Below are 19,944 nucleotides of genomic sequence, written 5' to 3' on the forward strand. Positions count from 1 at the left end.
GTAGAATAGCCTGACAGAAATCTGTGCCTCCCTCCGTCCCTCAGAATGTGAAACCATACTCATCTTGTCTCCCAGCAGCAAAAAATGTAGGGGAGGGCTCTGGAGAGGAAACAGAGAAAAGCTCGAGCAGCATTTGTCCCCATTCAGCCACCCAGGAGGTTGTGGTAGTTTTGCTAGAGAAGAATACATGGGTATTTTTCCCCTTGGAAAATTAGCTAAGAGCCACAAAAGTAGCCAGGGGGTCTTGCACCTCCTGGCGCGCGCCTTTCGATCCCACTGGTGAAAGGATCCTGGGCTGGCCCATCATTGAGCTGATGACGGAATTTCTCTTTTGGAATTGACAAGTATGTCTTAAACTATCCCTTTGCTTTGATACTAGAAAGCTGTCCATTACAACCTTAGTGTATGTAAGAGGAAGCTACGTTTCTTGTGTGAGGGGATGGAGAAGGTTTGAAAGAGGAACGGCGGATGATGTTCTTAAATAGCGTTCTGTGCAAGAGAAAGGGGGGAGGCAGGTGTGGAGAGAGAGTGGAGCAGTGCGTTGCACGCAGAAGGACCGGCCCCTCCCCCGCACCTTCCCGAAGTAGCCGAGATAGCTCAGTTGGGAGAGCGTTAGACTGAAGATCTAAAGGTCCCTGGTTCAATCCCGGGTCTCGGCATCACTTTTCCGAGTTCACTCAGGGTGATGACACCTTTGGTCTTGATCCTTACTAAGAAAAGACTGAGAGGTTAATTAAAGAATCCTTTTTCAGCCTAAGGGTGTATTCAGCAAATGCTTTCAAGTCAGGCAGGCATTCGTTGGCATGCTAGACGTGTAAAGAACCATAAGAGCAACTTGCTTGTAGCTAGCTAGCCCTTACATAACATGCACCATGGCGCTATTGAAGGGAGAAGGTAACAGAGTGGTTCCATGGTGTAACGGCTAGCACTCTGGACTCTGAATCCAGCGATCCGAGTTCAAATCTCGGTGGAACCTGTTGCCTTTTCGCTCCTGGATGCCCACAAACCCTTCTGCAGGCATTCCTTGTCCAGCGTCTCCATACTGGAGAACAGCAGGAAGCTGAGGGAATAGTTGTAAAATGAGATTGCAGTTGCGTGGAGAAGCCCATAATTAGCCACTGCTTTTGACCGCATTCGTAGCATGGGATCTATTTCTTGTTTGGGTACTTGCCAGGTACTTGTGACTTGGATTGGCAATTGTTGGAAACAGGATAGTGGGTTTGATGGACCTTTAGCCTGACCCAGTATGGCATATCTTATGTTCTTATGGCACCTACAAGCCATGAGAGGTCTAATCATTTTAAGATGAGTGGAGCATGTGCTTGTTCCATGGTGTAAAGGTCAGGACTCTTACGCCAGCAATCTGAGTCAAATCTCACAGGAACCTGTTGCCTTTTCTGTCCTGGATGCCAACAAATCCTCTTGCTGGCTTTCCTTGTCCAGCGTTCCATACTGGAGAACAGCAGGAAGCTTAGGGAATAGCTGCAAAATGAGATTGCAGTTGCCTGGCATCTACAAGAAATGAGGAAGAATTGTTTTGAAAGGGCGAGAAGCAAGCAGGGGGGGGGGGGGTGGGAGGCCTGTGTGGAGGTTCCATGGTGTAATGGTTAGCACTCTGGTCTTTGAATCCAGTGATCTGAGTTCAAATCTCAGTGGAGCCTGCCATTTAATGCTCACTCCCAGCAGAAGCTTTAAGAGGAGAATTGAATTTTTAAAGGCCCAACTCTGGGCAATCAGGTATGGACCTAGGTAGAATAGCCTGACAGAAATCTGTGCCTCCCTCCGTCCCTCAGAATGTGAAACCATACTCATCTTGTCTCCCAGCAGCAAAAAATGTAGGGGAGGGCTCTGGAGAGGAAACAGAGAAAAGCTCGAGCAGCATTTGTCCCCATTCAGCCACCCAGGAGGTTGTGGTAGTTTTGCTAGAGAAGAATACATGGGTATTTTTCCCCTTGGAAAATTAGCTAAGAGCCACAAAAGTAGCCAGGGGGTCTTGCACCTCCTGGCGCGCGCCTTTCGATCCCACTGGTGAAAGGATCCTGGGCTGGCCCATCATTGAGCTGATGACGGAATTTCTCTTTTGGAATTGACAAGTATGTCTTAAACTATCCCTTTGCTTTGATACTAGAAAGCTGTCCATTACAACCTTAGTGTATGTAAGAGGAAGCTACGTTTCTTGTGTGAGGGGATGGAGAAGGTTTGAAAGAGGAACGGCGGATGATGTTCTTAAATAGCGTTCTGTGCAAGAGAAAGGGGGGAGGCAGGTGTGGAGAGAGAGTGGAGCAGTGCGTTGCACGCAGAAGGACCGGCCCCTCCCCCGCACCTTCCCGAAGTAGCCGAGATAGCTCAGTTGGGAGAGCGTTAGACTGAAGATCTAAAGGTCCCTGGTTCAATCCCGGGTCTCGGCATCACTTTTCCGAGTTCACTCAGGGTGATGACACCTTTGGTCTTGATCCTTACTAAGAAAAGACTGAGAGGTTAATTAAAGAATCCTTTTTCAGCCTAAGGGTGTATTCAGCAAATGCTTTCAAGTCAGGCAGGCATTCGTTGGCATGCTAGACGTGTAAAGAACCATAAGAGCAACTTGCTTGTAGCTAGCTAGCCCTTACATAACATGCACCATGGCACTTCTTCTCCATCCCAAGATTTCTTCTCCATCCCAAGATTTCTTCTCCATCCCAAGACAAAAAAAAAGAGGAGGGGGTATCTTCCTAGCTGCAAAAAAATCCTTAACGTTCTCACACCACCCCATCAGTACAGTAACTAAACTAGAACTAGGATTGTTCAAATCAGAACAACTCCAAATCCTGCTAGTCTACGCCCCGCCAGGCTTACTAGAGTCAGACTCCTCTCCTATCATCGAAACCATAACTCTGCATCTCAATCTTGACTCCCCTGCTATAATCCTGGGTGACTTCAATTTACATGTTGACAAAGTTCCCCTCTCTACAAACTGTGAAGCCCTCCTCACCGCACTGTCAGCGATGGGATTCAGACAACAAATCAATAAACCCACCCACAAAGCAGGCCACACGCTCGATCTACTCTTTACAAACACTGGTATTTCTCTTACAAAACAACCAAATTGCAAAAAAGTCCCATGGTCAGATCATTCTCTAATCTCCACCAGTTTTTCCTTACCTCGATCAGACTCCAAACTCAACTCAAGACTCTCTTTCCTATACAGAAAACCTTGCAACTCCGAACATCTAAGTAAAGCTCTAACCTCGGATCTTCCACTCATTGAAGTATCTACCCCTAACGCTGCCCTCCAATCCTGGTCCAAAATAACAAAATCTATAGCAAACACTCTCTGCCCACTGACAACCAAAACAAGGTCTGCTAATACATCCAAACGTCAACCCTGGTATAATGATGAACTACGAAAACTCAAACAATTACTTCGGCAAAAAGAAAGAAAATGGCGCAAAGCCCCTTCACCAGCCTCACTCTCTGATTACAAACGATCACTCCATCTTTACAAAAGTACCACGTTGAAAATCAAAAGAGACTACTATGCCCGAAAGGTTCATCATCTCAGCTTTGACTCAAAAGCTCTATTCGCCTTCATTTCCAGCCTCACTAAACCTATCACTCCAGATATACCACCCGAACAAGCCCAGACTAAAGCAGACGAATTGGCTCTTCATTTTAACAAAAAAATATCGGATCTCCTTAATCAGCTGATTCCAAACACTACGTCTCCAGATAACACATATCTTCCCCAAAATAAAGACATCCAGCTTAATGCCTTTGAACCCATCACAATCACAGAGATACAAAATGTATTAAAAAGAATGAAACCGTCATCACACCCATTTGATCAAATCCCTACCAAAATGCTTCTTCTTATCCCGGACACAATAGCAAAAACCCTAGCAGATATTATAAACTGCTCCTTATCACATGGCATCTACCCAGATGACCTAAAAACTGCCTCAATCAAGCCACTGCTAAAAAAACCAAATCTAAATGCATGTGATCCCAACAACTTCCGCCCTATTTCCAACCTACCATTTATAGCTAAAATCATGGAAAAACTGGTAAACACCCAACTATCCAACTACCTAGAGGACCACAGTATTCTGTCCCCAAACCAATATGGTTTTCGCAAAGCCGCAAGCACCGAAACGCTACTAATTTCACTCATGGACTACCTACTCTCTGGTATTGATAAAGGCCAAGCATATTTTCTAATCCTCCTTGACTTCTCGGCGGCCTTTGACACCGTCAACCACGCCCTTCTTCTAAAACAGCTGGCAAACATTGGTTTAACAGGTGCCACACTAAACTGGTTCAAAACATTTCTAGAAAACAGAGGATACAGAGTCAAAATTCATAATAAAGAATCCCAATACCACCCTTCTAATAGAGGAGTGCCGCAAGGATCATCACTTTCACCCACCCTTTTCAATGTCTACCTGCTACCATTCTGCCAACTACTAACAAAATTAAGCCTGAAACATTTCCTTTTTGCAGACGACGTACAGATCGTAATCCCTATAAAAGAATCAATCTAAAAAACAATGGAATACTGGGACAGTTGCCTATTAGAAATTAAACTTCTCCTCAACAGTCTAAACCTTGTACTCAATGCTTCGAAAACAGAATTCCTGCTCATATCACCGGAAAACAATAACACACTTCCTAAACCACCCACACTCCTTCAAACAACCCACGTAAGAGACTTAGGAGCCATCCTAGACAATCGTCTCAACCTCAAAACATTCATTAACCAAACCACCAAAGATTGCTTCTACAAATTACATATCCTGAAAAGAATAAAACCGCTGTTTCACACTCAGGACTTCAGAACAATCTTGCAAGCAATAATCTTTTCCAAACTAGATTATTGCAACTCATTACTATTAGGCCTCCCAGCTTCTTACACCAAACCTTTACAAATGGTTCAGAACTCTGCAGCCAGAGTCCTTACAAATTCCAGGAAAATTGACCACATTTCACCTATTCTCAAAAACCTCCATTGGCTTCCGATCCACTATAGAATCATGTACAAAACCATTAACATCATATACAAAACTATCAACCAACACACGCAACTTGACCGACAAATACCACTTAAAAAATTCACCTCCGCCAGGCCTATCAGGGAACACTACAAAGAGTCACTCCAAATTCCAAAGGCCAAAACCTACCAACATAAATCCTTGAGTCTCAGAGCCTTCTCATCAGCAGGTCCAGCTCTCTGGAACTCGATCCCACCTGATTTGAGACAAGAGCCATGCTCTTTAACATTTAGGAAAAGACTAAAAACTTGGCTTTTCAAAAAGCATTTCCAAGCCTTGAATAAAACCTCCTCTCACTAGCACTAACTCGTATGCAATAATGGAATGTAAACACGAATCAACCAACCTCAAACCCTCTCTCACTAATTCCTGCTGAATATTTATCATACTATTACCATTCACAACTGTCATATTTATTCATTTGATTACCTATGTACCGTTTCATAGTCTTATTTTTTCACTTGCTATTCTAATGTATCAATAGGCTGAAATGTAAATATTGTGCTGTTCAATTTCTCCCCTTCCATCCCAAGTTTATTTTCCTTGTTTTTTGTAACTTTCCCTCTCCCTTTTTCTGTTTCACTGTATTTAAAGTTCAAGGTTCTTATTGAAAATATTGTTTTTTACGTTACGTTATGCTTTACACTCCTTGTTATTTGTAAACCGGGTTGATGTGATGCCTATCATGAAACTCGGTATAACAAAAACAATAAATAAATAAATAAATAAACTATTGACAGGAGAAGGTAACAGAGTGGTTCTATGGTGTCATGGCTAGCACTCTGGACTCTGAATCCAGCGATCCGATTTCAAATTTCGGTGGAACCTGTTGCCTTTTTTCTCCTGGATGCCCACAAACCCTTTTGCTGGCATTCCTTGTCCAGCGTTCCATACTGAAGAATAGCAGAAAGCCTAGGGAATAGTTGTAAAATGAGATTGCAGTTGACAAACTGAGGAGTAGTAAATCACCTGGACCAGATAGTATACACCCCAGGGTTCTGAAGGAACTAAAAAATGAAATTTCAGATCTATTAGTAGAAATTTGTAACCTATCATTAAAATCATCCATTGTACTTGAGGACTGGGGTGTGGCTAATGTAACCCCAATATTTTAAATGGGCTCCAGGGGCGATCTGGGAAACTAAAGACCAAATAGCCTGACTTCAGTGCCAGGAAAAATAGTGGAAAGTGTTCTAAATATTAAAATCACAGAATATATAGAAAAACATGGTTGCTTTATCCAAGGCAAGTCTTGCCTCGCATATATTCTTCACTTTTTTGAAGGAGTTAATAAATATGTGGATAAAGGTGAACCGGTAGATGTAGTGTATTTAGATTTTCAGATGGCATTTGACAAAGTTCCTCATGAGAGGCTTCTAGGAAAAGTAAAATGTCATGGGATAGGTGGCAATGTCCTTTCATGGATTACAAACTGGTGAAAGGACAGGAAACAGAGAGTATGAATAAATGGACAATTTTCTTAGTGGAAGGGAGTGGGCAGTGGAGTGCCTCAGGAATCTGTATTGGGACCCTTACTTTTCAATATATTTATAAATGATCTGGAAAGAAATACGACAAGTGAGGTAATCAAATTTGCAGATGATACAAAATTATTGTGATAAATTGCAGGAAGACCTTGTGAGACTGGAAAATTAGGTATCCAAATGGCAGATGAAATTTAATGTGGATAAGTGCAAGGTGATGCATATAGGGAAAAATAACCCATGCTATAGTTACACAATGTTAGGCTCCATATTAGGTGCTACAACCCAAGAAAGAGATCTAGGCGTCATAGTGGATAACACAAATAAATCGTCGGTTCAGTGTGCTGTGGCAGTCAAAAAACAAACAAAATGTTGGGTATTATTAGAAAGGGAATTGTGAATAAAACAGAAAATGTCATAATGCCTCTGTATCGCTCCATGGTGTGGTCTCTACATCTCAAAAAAGCTATAGTTGCGATGGAGAAGGGTGACCAAAATGATAAAGGGGATGGAACAGCTCCCCAAAGAGGAAAGACTAAAGAGGTTAGGATTTTTCAGTTTGGAGAAGAGATGGTCGAGGAGGGATATGATAGAAGTGTTTAAAATCATGAAAGGTCTAGAACGGGTAAACGTGAATCAGTTATTTACTCTTTCGGATAATACGCTTTAAAAAAAATATATAGTTGAACTAGAGAAGGTATAGAGAAGGGGACCAAAATGATAAAGGTGATGGAACAGCTCCCCAAAGAGGAAAGACTAAAGAGGTTAGGATTTTTCAGTTTGGAGAAGAGACGGCTGAGGGGGGATATGATAGAGGTGTTTAAAATCATGAAAGGTCTAGAACGGGTAAACGTGAATCAGTTATTTACTCTTTCGGATAATAGAAGGACTAGGGGGCAGTCCATGAAGTTAGCATGTGGCACATTTAAAACTAATCTGAGAAAGTTCTTTTTCACTCAATGCACACTTAAACTCTGGAATTCGTTGACAGGGGATGTGGTTAGTGCAGTTAGTGTAGCTGGGTTCAAAAAAGGATTGGATAAGTTTTTGGAGAAGTCCATTACCTGCTATTAATTAAGTTGACTTAGAAAATAGACACTGCTAGTACTAGCAACAGTAACATGGGATAGACATAGCGGCCGATTTTAAAATTTAAGCGTGTGGGGTACATTTGTGCGCACTACCTGGTGCACACAAATGTACACCCGATTTTATAACATGCGCGCGCAACGGGTGCACACTTGTGCACCTTGCACACGCCGAGCCCAAAGGGAGCCCTGATGGCTTTCCCCATTCCCTCCAGGGCCACTCCGAAATCAGAGCCGCCTTGGAGGGAACTTTTTTTTACTCCCCCCCCCACCTTTCCCTCCCTTCCCCTATCTAACCCATACCCCAGCCCTACCTAAATCCCCCCCCACCTTATCTCGATGAGTTACGCATCTGGCAGGCGTAACTTGCGCGCGCCGGCAGCCTGCCCGTGCGCCATGCCCCGACACAAGCCGCTGTGTCGGAGCACTCGGTCCCACCCCGGACCGCCGCCACGCCCCCAGACCACCCCAGACTGCGACCCCGCCTCCGGACCACCCCTTTTTCGAAGCCCCGGGACATTCGCACATCCTGGGGCTTGCACGTGCCGCCGAGCCTATGCAAAATAGGGTCGGTGCGCTCAGGGGTAGGTTTTCGGGGGTTATGCGCATATCTTACGCGTATCTTACGCGTGTAACCCTTTGAAAATCTGCCCCTTAGTTTTTGGGAACTTGCCAGGTTCTTATGGCCTGGATTGGCCACTGTTGGAAACAGGATGCTGGGCTTGATGGACCCTTGGTCTGACCCAGTGAGGCATGTTCTTATGTTCTTAACATACAAGCAATTGTGACCCCTCTCTGAGGTATTTATTTTTAGGGATGTGAATCGTGTCCTCGATCGTCTTAACGATCGATTTCGGCTGGGAGGGGGAGGGAATCGTATTGTTGCCGTTTGGGGGGGTAAAATATCGTGAAAAATCGTTAAAAATCGAAAAATCGAAAAACCGGCACATTAAAACCCCCTAAAACCCACCCCCGACCCTTTAAATTAAATCCCCCACCCTCCCGAACCCCCCCCAAATAACTTAAATAACCTGCGGGTCGTTAAAAATCGAAAAATCGAAAAACCGGCACATTAAAACCCCTTAAAACCCACCCCCGACCCTTTAAATTAAATCCCCCACCCTCCCGAACCCCCCCCCCAAATAACTTAAATAACCTGCGGGTCCAGCGGCGGTCCGGAACGGCAGCGGTCCGGAACGGGCTCCTGCTCCTGAATCTTGTCGTCTTCAGCCGGCGCCATTTTCCAAAATGGCGCCGAAAAATGGCGGCGGCCATAGACGAAAAAGATTGGACGGCAGGAGGTCCTTCCGGACCCCCGCTGGACTTTTGGCAAGTCTCGTGGGGGTCAGGAGGCCCCCCACAAGCTGGCCAAAAGTTCCTGGAGGTCCAGCGGGGGTCAGGGAGCGATTTCCCGCCGCGAATCGTTTTCGTACGGAAAATGGCGCCGGCAGGAGATCGACTGCAGGAGGTCGTTCAGCGAGGCGCCGGAACCCTCGCTGAACGACCTCCTGCAGTCGATCTCCTGCCGGCGCCATTTTCCGTACGGAAAATGGCGCCGGCCATACGCGTATGGCCGGCGCCATTTTCCGTACGAAACGATTCGCGGCGGGAAATCGCTCCCTGACCCCCGCTGGACCTCCAGGAACTTTTGGCCAGCTTGTGGGGGGCCTCCTGACCCCCACGAGACTTGCCAAAATTCCAGCGGGGGTATGGAAGGACCTCCTGCCGTCCAATCTTTTTCGTCTATGGCCGCCGCCATTTTTCGGCGCCATTTTCGACAAGATTCAGGAGCAGGAGCCCGTTCCGGACCGCTGCCGTTCCGGACCGCCGCTGGACCCGCAGGTTATTTAAGTTATTGGGGGGGGGTTCGGGAGGGTGGGGGATTTAATTTAAAGGGTCGGGGGTGGGTTTTAGGGGGTTTTAGTGTGCCGGCTCACGATTCTAACGATTTATAACGATAAATCGTTAGAATCTGTATTGTATTGTGTTCCATAACGGTTTAAGACGATATTAAAATTATCGGACGATAATTTTAATCGTCCTAAAACGATTCACATCCCTATTTATTTTACCTAAGGCCAAGGGAGGGAAAGTCACCACAGAAAAAAAGAAATGTATTAATACTTGCAGGTTCACAAACCTGATAGAGGTTGAAACAGGCTTCCCCAAAACTAATAGTACCACATCCTGGGCACCACACAGGGATTTCATGGGCAAATAGATACCCTCCTCCTCCAACCAGAAAGTAAATTTGACTGACTACACAGATCAGAAGTTTATGAATTTTTTTTTTCCTGGACATCAAATAATGCAGATATATAGAGGGAAAGGAAAGGTAGGAAAATGTAACAGGAATTTTAGAAGAGATTTAGCAAATAATTGCAGTGGTTCCCCTGTTTTGGTCTTATGGTTCGAGGTTCAGGTCTGGACGGAGAGGCGGATTTCTTTCCCAGGGCCCCTGGCCCTGTCGGTCACAATCTCCATGAGCGCTTGACACTCTAGATAAAATATTTCCAGGAAGTACCAATTAGTGAAGAATCAGAGTAGGAAAGCCAAAATCAATACATCAGGGAGAAACCAGGAATCATAAAATGTTCCATGCATCCCCTATTAAGTCCGCATGGGGAAGACTCAAAGAAAACACTGGAGTCCACAGTTGGTGTTCAAATAAAAGACAATCTTTACTGTAACTTAAAAAAAAGAGGGTCCAGGTCAAGACGACAAAAATAAGAATCAAAATATATCCAATGAGCAATAAAAAGCAAATGGTTTCTCTGTCCATCCTTCACTTCCCTTCCTGCTCTTGCATCTTCGTCTTGTTTGAAAAAATCCTCGCCAGTGAGAGTGGGATTAACTAGCGCAGTTCCAGTTCTGGCATGAACTGGGTTAAAGGATTAAAAATATCCCCAAGCAAAAATACTAAACTGGGTTCCAAAAAGTCAGACACTTCAACCATGATCCGAACTCTCAAAAATACAAGTCTTTTGAGTTAATGGCTCAAAAGGCAGCTTCCTTCCCTTTACCTATTCTGTTAACTGGTTGAGTGGGAAAAAAGATCTCTGATTCCAATCATTTGGGATACCGGGGATATTTCCTTCCCTCGGACACTGTTTAGTCAAAATCCAAAAAGTCTTCTCACAAAGTTCTTCCTCAAAAACCTCTTTACCAGAAAGCTTGAATTGCTTTCTGTGAGATCCAGGGGGAATCTCCAGCTCTCCAGCCACCTTGCCTTTGAGATCTTGGGGAAGTCTCTTGCTCTTCAATCCTCTCTCTCTCTCTTTTGAAACCCTGGGGAGGTTTCGGCTCCTTACCCACTCACTTGAGATCCAGGAATGATCTCTAGTGGCTCTCCAAATCCTCTTGCTTTGAGATCCTGGAACCTCCTTCCTTCTCCTTAGCTCGTGACCCACTAACCCTCTGAAGCAGTGGGCATGCTCCAACATATGATATAGCCCCCAAGAGGTGGGGTTATAGCACTGGGAGGAATCAAAATCATCAAAGCCCCTCCTCCTATCCCTAGAAAGAAAAGAATTCCATAGTATTTTTAGTGACTGGCAGCGCCCTGTCACATAATGGAACATAATACTCAAGCAATTTCATTGTGCCACAGATTCATCAACATTTAGAACTTAAATGGACAATTGTCTTAAACATTTATGACAGCAAAAGTATATATTGAAGAAAATGGGTACCCAGAGCTCAGTCTGAAGTCATTGTATGTGCACAAAAAAAAAAAAAAAGCCATTGGGGCCTGTGCTTATTTATAAGTAGACAACAAATAACTACCTGATGAGTGTGGTGAGCAATTAGGAGCTTCCGTCTGTCTTTTATACCAAATCCTCCAATATCTCCCTTTTACTTTGGCTTTAAGTCCCTCCCAACAAAGATACAAAACTTGTCTGAACTCCTGTAAATAGGTCCCCTTGCAGCCAGTCTAACTTCTGTTTATTCGCTGCCTTACTATTAAAAGCACAAACACACTAAAGAATATTCCCCAATAGTTAACTTCGCCCCAATACTTAGTTTTAAAAAAGAAAATTTCCCAAGCAAAACTTACTGATTCCTTTCAGCCACCAGCAAGGTGATCCTCTCCTCTCAGTGCTCCCACTAGATTGTGGGTCAAATGATTAGACCTCTCATGAAATAGATCCCATGCTACTAATGCGGTCAAGACATAGTGGCTAATTATGGGCTTCTCCACGCAACTGCAATCTCATTTTACAACTATTCCCTCAGCTTCCTGCTGTTCTCCAGTATGGAGACGCTGGACAAGGAATGCCTGCAGAAGGGTTTGTGGGCATCCAGGAGCGAAAAGGCAACAGGCTCCACCAAGATTTGAACTCGGATCACTGAATTCAGAGTCCAGAGTGCTAGCCATTTCACCATGTAGATAATTTTTAGAATTTGTTTATTTGATGGATATGAATTTTGCCCTGTTTTGTAAATTGATAGTGATATGTGTTTGTTTTTATTTGTATTTTTGCCTTGAGCATATCTTATGGAAATGCTGTTTATAAATTCAATTAGATTCAGAAATAAAATAAAATCTTCTGAACAGACCCTTTTTAGCACAATTACTATTTGGGAAGCCCTAAATAAGTAGCAATATTTGAAAAACAAAGGCCCAAAAACGGTGGGGGTTGACTCAAACTCTCTGTTTTAATTGCTAACTAAATTATATAAAATACCATCTCTGTCTGACACACTCAATCTTTATTTTTGGAGAGCAAACACAAGTAGAGACACATAGATTTTAAACTTTTTTAATAGTCATCTGGCACATACTGAATGTTAAGTATTTAACTAATGGAAAACTGGAAAATTATATAACAATTTCTAATTCAGCAATAGTTCCAGGGACATGAAAAGCATCTAGAAAAGTCATGCAGAAAACCTTGAAAATTTCTGAAAAAGGAAACATTGCAAGCCCCCATCCCCCGCAGATTCCCTCTTATATAAACATGAGGTAGTTATGTATTTTTACAGGTAAACTGTGGAAAGTTGCCATCTGCAATGACAGCAGAACCAACAAAACTAAAATAAAACTAAGCCGTATTTGCTTGGTTTCTCAGTCTGATAAGCCACTTGGTTTGGGTTGCAGATGGTCCTGGTTCTGTTGATGTCTAGTGACTGCATATAATGTCATGCCTAGGCGTATCTAAAATCAGAAAAAATATTTATTAGAACACTATAGTACTTTAATACCATATAAATAATTGGTAATGAACAAATGCAAATTGTTCTAATTTTTTTAGTTTATAACATGTGCATCTCTAAATTCCCCAAATGCTAACTGGCCCAAAGTGCAACTTAGCATGGGGTAGGCTACCTCTCCAGCTTCCCCACCAATGCAAAATGACCCAGTCCCTGATTTCCCTTGGCCCTGATCCTCAAGCTCTCCCACCCCCTAACCAAAAGTGGGAGTGTGAATCCTCTCCCGCCCCCGGACTCCCCTCAGCCTGCAGTCACACCCTCCAAGTCTTCACTGATAGGAAGGAATGCTTGCAATTCCTTCTAGCGCCATTGCAGAATACATTACAGTGCCATGTAGAGGTGCTTTTTTTTAATATCATGCCATTTTGTTTTCTGCAGTGGTGCCAGAAGAAGATTGGAGGGGTCCGGGAGGGCAAGGATATCTGTTCTGGGAGTTTAACCAAGTCCTGGACTCTTTACATTAATATGTTCTTATCATCAAGTGCCTGAACAAGTTCCAGTTATTACTGACACTAATTTGAAAGTGTCCTGTGCCTTTGGTCAATGATCACAGAAGTCTTTTCCTCTGCATTACGAGAACATTTCCGCCTAGTGGAAGGGAGTTACTTTTTTTCTGCGGATGGACCACAGAGCAGCTGAAGAAGTTCAGATCACCAGATGTGGAATACGATGTGGACGATACAGCTTATTATGACCAAACTAGAGTGTGGGGCTAGAGCCCTGTGAAATGGATTAACTTGCCAAGCAGGCTGTTGGAGCAGAGATGCATTCTTTGCAGAGCAACTGTACTCAAGAGTATTAGCAAACGTGAATTGCACTATGATTTTGACAAGCTCTGTTCAGAAGTTAGCAGATTCTTAATAAGTCAAGATAAGAACTGCTTAAAATAGATTAATCTCATGTACAAGATTTCAGACATAATAGCATTAAGCTAATGTAAACCCCTCCATGGTTCGCTAGAAAGGAGCTATTATCAGGGAAGATAACTTTCAAACCTATTCACATTACTAGGTTTGCACACATACGTGACACACAGAGGGTTATCATAGTATTTGATAAACTGTGCAACAGGCTGCTGCACAGTCTTATAAATACATCATAATTCAGCTCTGAAAGTACATGAATACGTTCAGTATGCGCAAACATTTGCAATGCATTAAAAGTGTGAACTTTACCTATTTTATAAACATAGGCACAAAAAAACCATGTACCCTGTTTCCCCGAAAATAAGACAGTGTCTTATATTAATTTTTGCTACCAAAGATGCACTAGGCCTTATTTTCAGGGGATGTCTAATAGAGCTGCTGGCTGCCCCTGCGTCAGCCATGCCTCACCAGTGTGTTGTCAGAGAGAAGTAAGAGTGTGCAGCATTCATGGTAGTCAGCTTGGGCTGACTCTGCTGCTTTTGAACCTCTGCACACTGCTTGGAAGGGGTCCCCTGACTGGTACTGCCACCATCCCCAGATGTCAGTAATCTTGCTGCCACTGTCACTGCTGCCACATGGCTATTGGGGAGGCGCCGATTGCTGCTACTGACACTGAAGCCCATTCTGCTGCCTCCTCTGTGCAGGCCCCGTGGGCTTCCACTTTCTCTATGCTGATCTCGTACATTGTGAGATCCGCATAGAGGAAGTGCTATTCTTGCACATTCCCAAAGATTACATGTGCCAATCACTAAAAAGTAAATTTTTTTTTTTACCTTTGCTGGCTGATGATAGTTTTCTAATCGGTTGGTCACAGGCTTTTTTTTTTCCACCTTCCCTTTCTTATTTTTTGGCCAATTCCTTTTATATTGTCCTTTTTTCTTCCGTATTTCTTTTCTCTCCGTCTTCTTCCCTCAAACAGTCAGGTTTTTTTTTTCTCACATGCATTTTTCTCTCTCTCACACACACAGGCTCTCACTGTCACATGCTGTCTCTCATACAATCATTCATACACACAGTTTCTCACTGGCACATGCTGTCTGACGCTCACACACACATGCTCTCTCTCACTCCCACATGCTGTCTTGCTCAAGCATAGGCTCTCACCGTCACACGCTGTCTCTCCAAACATTCAGATCCTCACTCCCACACACAATCTCTCAACTCATCTCATACACGCACGCACGCACACACACACACACACACACACACACACACACACCCCCTCTACAGACCCTCAGCCTCTCTCTCACCTCTGGGCCTCCTCTTCGCGGGTCGCCGCAGGATGGGCTCTGCAGCGGCCCTGAACTTCTCGGGCCTCTTCCTCTTCCTCGGCCCTGCTACCGGGCCTCTTCCTCTTCTTGGGCCGCTGCGACTTGGGATTCGCAGCAGCCCGTGACGGCTCCTCTTCTGCACGCGCTGATGCTCTTTCTCCTTCCTGCCCATGCGGCTCCGGCAACGTTTACTTCCGGGCCGCACAGGCAGGAAGGAGGAAGAGCATCAACGCGTTTGAACGCGATCTTTTTCTTCGGGCAAGGAGGCTCAGCGGCTGCATGAGCCTCCTTGCGCCCGGGCACATCGGCTCCCCTCCGGATACCACTGCAGGCCTCCTCTTCGCGGGTCGCCGCAGGATGGGCTCTGCAGCGGCCCTTCCTCGCTACCGGGCCTCTTCCTCTTCTTGGGCCGCTGCGACTTGGGATTCGCAGCAGCCCGCGGCGGCGCCTCTTCCTCGCTACCGGGCCTCTTCCTCTTCTTGGGCCGCTGCGACTTGGGATTTCGCAGCAGCCCGCGGCGGCGCCTCTTCCCTCGCTACCGGGCCTCTTCCTCTTCTTGGGCCGCTGCGACTTGGGATTCGCAGCAGCCCGCGGCTGCGCCTCTTCCTCGCTACCGGGCCTCTTCCTCTTCCTCGCTACCGGGCCTCTTCCTCTTCTTGGGCCGCTGCGACTTGGGATTCGCAGCAGCCCGCGGCGGCGCCTCTTCCTCGCTACCGGGCCTCTTCCTCTTCTTGGGCCGCTGCGACTTGGGATTCGCAGCAGCCCGCGGCTGCGCCTCTTCCTCGCTACCGGGCCTCTTCCTCTTCTTGGGCCGCTGCGACTTGGGATTCGCAGCAGCCCGCAGCTGCGCCTTTTCCTCGCTACCGGGCCTCTTCCTCTTCTTGGGCTGCTGCGACTTGGGATTCGCAGCAGCCCGCGGCGGCTCCTCTTCTGCACACGCTGATGCTCTTTCTTTCTCCTTCCTGCCCATGCGGCTCCGGCAACGTTTACTTCCGGGGCCGCACAGGCAGGAAGGAGAAAGAGCATCAGCGCATTTGATCGCGATCTTTTCCTTGTGCCCGGGGGCATTGGCTCCCCTCGGGATACCACTGCTCGCGTCTGTAATACTTTGGAAACTATTTAAAAAATGACGTCACAGGATTGACCGGCCCACCGGGGGAAGCCCGATCCCCCGATAGGTCAATCCGCCCCTGTTTACAAGGGATGTCTTACTTTCGGGGGAGGTCTTATATTTAAGAATTTGGCAAAACCTCTACTAGGTCTTATTTTTGGGGGATGTCTTTTTTTCGGGGAAACACGGTATGCATAAGCACTGATTTATACACGGAGGCAGGTATATTTTAAAATATGCGAACGTATTTGAAACCACGGGTTTGCCAATACCCCCATCAGTTCACTGTGTCCGTCTCCAGTTCACCAAGACCTTCCTGGTACTTCACCCTGACCTCCCCCCAGTACACTCTGATCTCCCCCTTAAAACCAGCAGACATCAGATGAGTCTGTCAATTACACTAGATAACTAGCAGGTGCAAAATTGAACAAATAAGATGTATTCATGTAAATCTCTTATAAAATAGCAACTTCCGTGCATACCTCTTGGCCTTCCTCCAGAATGCCCCTAGACTGCCTCATTTTTGTGCTGGTAAATGAGCGTGGGAAACCAAAAATACACATATTTTTGATGTTTATAAAACAGCGTATTTGCAAATACAGACTACTTACATGCTTATATACTAATTTTCTGCACACAAATGTACTCTAAAATGTAGAACTTTCCAGTGGTGGGTGGTTCAGGAAGGTGTGTGAAGGACAATGATTGACAGTGGGTGCCTTCCCCCAATGAGGATGGGTTTAAGGCAGTATATAAAATTGCTTCCCATGAGTCACAAAGCCAAAGCTATGAAGCAAGGAGAAAGAGAGCTATGGAGATAGTTTGGAGAGAGAATCTGAAGGGTTCTGCTGGAGTGGGTAAAGGGCAACTACTCTGGTTAACCTGGCACCAACTGGGAGGATAAGGATCCCTCAGTCTATGGGGACACTGATTCTGCCTAGGGAAGCCTCAATTTGAGAGACAACCAAGGAGAAGATTGTTTTGTTTTACTCTTCATTTTTTTTCCCTGAGGTGCCAGAGGTACGGAAGGGGCCTCAGTGGGAGATTTGTGAGGAAGACTTGAGAGTTTGTATGAGCTGAAGTGAGTCGAAAGAGAAGTAACAAACTGTGAGAGATTTTAGTGAACCGTGGACTGTACTTACTGAAGTTTTTAAAAAAACGTTTCATTGAACTTTTTATGTTTGGACTATTTTTAAGCGGCAATAAATTAATTCTTCTACTTTGGAACAAATCTTCTTGTTGTGGACTGAAGTTTTCTTTTGACTGTGAGACTTCCCTTGGACCTTATAGCTTTTGCTGTCCACAACTAGAAGAATCCTGATCTGTAGCCATCTTTTTCCCATTCCTATAGTATCTGAAGGTGACCTCCCGTGAAGTGTGTGTGTGTTGTGTGTATATGTGTGTGTGTAGGTGTGTGTGTGTGGTGTGGTGGTGGTGTGTGTGTGTGTGTGTGTGTGTGTGTGTGTGGTGGTGGGGGTGGTGGTGGGGGTTATACTAATAAACAGGGCAAATAGTTTTGCATAGAGTTTGTTGCTCCTGAGACATTGAAGCACTAATCGGACATCTTGGCGATGACATGGGGGGTCCTTAGAGTAAATCAGGACGTCATCAAGGTATACCAGTACCGAGGTATGCAACAGGTCACGAAAGACATCATTCATCATGTGCTGGAATACAGAGGGGGCATTACACAGGCTGAATGGCATAACCACTTTCTCATAATGGCCGTCTCGGATGTTAAATGCGGTCTTCCGCTCATTGCCGGGCCGAATTATGATCAGGTTGTAAGCGCCCCGAAGATCTAATTTGGTGAAAATTTTTGCCCCTTGCAGACGATCCAGGAGTTCAGGGATAAGGGGCAAAGGATAGTGATTCCTCCTGGTAATGGCATTTAAGCCGCGATAATCTATACAGAGCTGAAGTGACCCATCCTTCTTTGTAACGAAGAAGAACCCGGCTCCTGTGGGGGGAAGTCAGGGGCGGATTGAGGGAAAATAGTGGCCTGGGGCATTTTTCTCCATACTGGCCCCATGGGTACCCAATTACATTTACATATATAATTTACATATATATGTACACACCCCTATATTTCGGCATGGTCCTCCCGTATCAACACAGTACTATTTGCCAAAACTAAGAATAACAACCCCACCTATGAAAAAGAATACCACAAATATTACACCAGAATCTAAAATATCAATACACCTATCAGGAAAACAGAACAGGCCAAGCTACTACAGATCCCTACAGAGAAACCACATGCTAAAAGAATGCCTCATCTCAGTCTCGCATGCAGAACACAGACTCTCATCAAATACAGAATAAAGCCACATAAAGTATAAATAGAAATGTGCAGACAAAAACTAAACTGTAAAACGTATCATGCCAAACTCTATACAGTGCAACAATGGAAAAACAAAAGTCACTATTCCTCATGAAACAATCAATAAAATCAAGATATATATAAATCATGAATCATAATTATAAAATCATACGAATAAAATCATTTCAAAACAGCTGATGAATAGAATATCCATTAATTAAAGACTCAAGCAATTTTGAAACCTTTACCAAACACCAATAAAATATTTCAAACAGCAGATACATCACATACTACCCAATAATTAAAATGGTAGTCAATCAAGAAAAATTAACTTAAAAAGCCACCTTTACTTACCCTCTCCAGCAGTTCTCCTACTCCTTTCGCTTGCAGGCCACACCAGAAGCAGCAGTAGCTGCTGAAGCTGTCCTCACGGTCCTCTTCCTTAGGGACCACAACCAATCTCTTCTCTCTCTCTCTCTCACACACACACACACACACACCAGTCATACCCTCAAGACCAGTTTCTGTCTCTCACACACCAATCATCTCCCCAACCAGTCTCTCTTCTCTCTCTCTCACACACACACACACACACACACACACACACAAGCACACACATACCAGTCATCTCCCTGACCAGTCTCACACATACACACGTCATCTCTCTGGCCAATCTCTCTCAATCACACAATGCTCTCGCTCTCTCTTACTTACACAAAGGCTTTCAATCACACACATGCTCTCTCTATTTCACTTACATACAAGCTCTCAATCACACACATGTTCTATCTCACAGCCACAAGCCAGCCAAAAACATGCTCCAGCTCTCTTGCGCACACACATTGACACACAGAAGCACCTTGCTTTCAGACTTGCAGCATTTTTCACTTTTACTAAAAGTGAAAGTGATGATCCCAACCATTAAATAAGAAAACCACATTCCTATCAGAAGGCGAAATGACACCCTTCCTTCAGGTTCTGTCCTCCCAAGGGACAGCCACCCACACCCTACAGCTTCTCTTGTTTTGCGCTTTCAGGCAATAAAGCAAGTGTCTTTCTTCAAACTATCAGTCGTATGATTATTCATGTGGGAGATATGGAACCGAAAGACATCCTTAGTCAACTTCCCTCTTAAATAGGAAGAGTCCAGTCTTAGTCATTTAAAAATATACATTTTCTAAAGGCTTAAAAAAAAATAGCAAAACCGTTTCAGATTGGAACTATTCTAGTGTTCATGCTTAAATTATGCTAAAAAAAAAACCAAAACAACCCACCTGGCATCAGTATCTTAAATTTGTGATTTTGCTGAGATGAACATTTTAAATAGTTTAATTTTTTTTGCTTTAGTATTTGTCTCTACCCACTTTGCTAAATTTTATTTTCCAGAAGAGGGATGCTTAACATTCAGTAATTTAATCTTTCATCCAACTTTTCAAAAGTTGCACTACCAGCACAAAAGTTGAAATATATGTATTATCACATTTCATTTTTTTTTAAACT

The 19,944-nt window shown here is 44.5% G+C and overlaps 1 protein-coding gene and 4 non-coding genes across 5 annotated transcripts in view; 4 read left to right on the top strand and 1 right to left on the bottom strand.

The window, feature by feature from the left end:
- Positions 1-586: 586 nt before the first annotated feature.
- On the top strand, positions 587-659 carry TRNAF-GAA. The gene has a single exon. It is a non-coding gene; the product is annotated as a tRNA-Phe (tRNA).
- Positions 660-904: 245 nt separating this feature from the next.
- Positions 905-976, top strand: TRNAQ-CUG. Its single transcript has one exon. It is a non-coding gene; the product is annotated as a tRNA-Gln (tRNA).
- A 613-nt stretch (positions 977-1,589) lies between these two features.
- Positions 1,590-1,661, top strand: TRNAQ-UUG. The gene has a single exon. It is a non-coding gene; the product is annotated as a tRNA-Gln (tRNA).
- Positions 1,662-2,335: 674 nt separating this feature from the next.
- Positions 2,336-2,408, top strand: TRNAF-GAA. Its single transcript has one exon. It is a non-coding gene; the product is annotated as a tRNA-Phe (tRNA).
- A 9,938-nt stretch (positions 2,409-12,346) lies between these two features.
- Positions 12,347-19,944, bottom strand: part of LOC115098941 (histone-arginine methyltransferase CARM1-like) — a 78,433-nt gene continuing 70,835 nt past the window's right edge. The window contains exon 9 of the mRNA XM_029616075.1: positions 12,347-12,757. Coding sequence (XP_029471935.1) covers positions 12,748-12,757 — 10 coding nt within the window. The 3' untranslated portion in view covers positions 12,347-12,747. The remainder of the gene's footprint in view (positions 12,758-19,944) is intronic.

The sequence above is a fragment of the Rhinatrema bivittatum genome, chromosome 1, assembly GCF_901001135.1.
Source record: "Rhinatrema bivittatum chromosome 1, aRhiBiv1.1, whole genome shotgun sequence".
NCBI classification, from domain to species: domain Eukaryota; kingdom Metazoa; phylum Chordata; class Amphibia; order Gymnophiona; family Rhinatrematidae; genus Rhinatrema; species Rhinatrema bivittatum.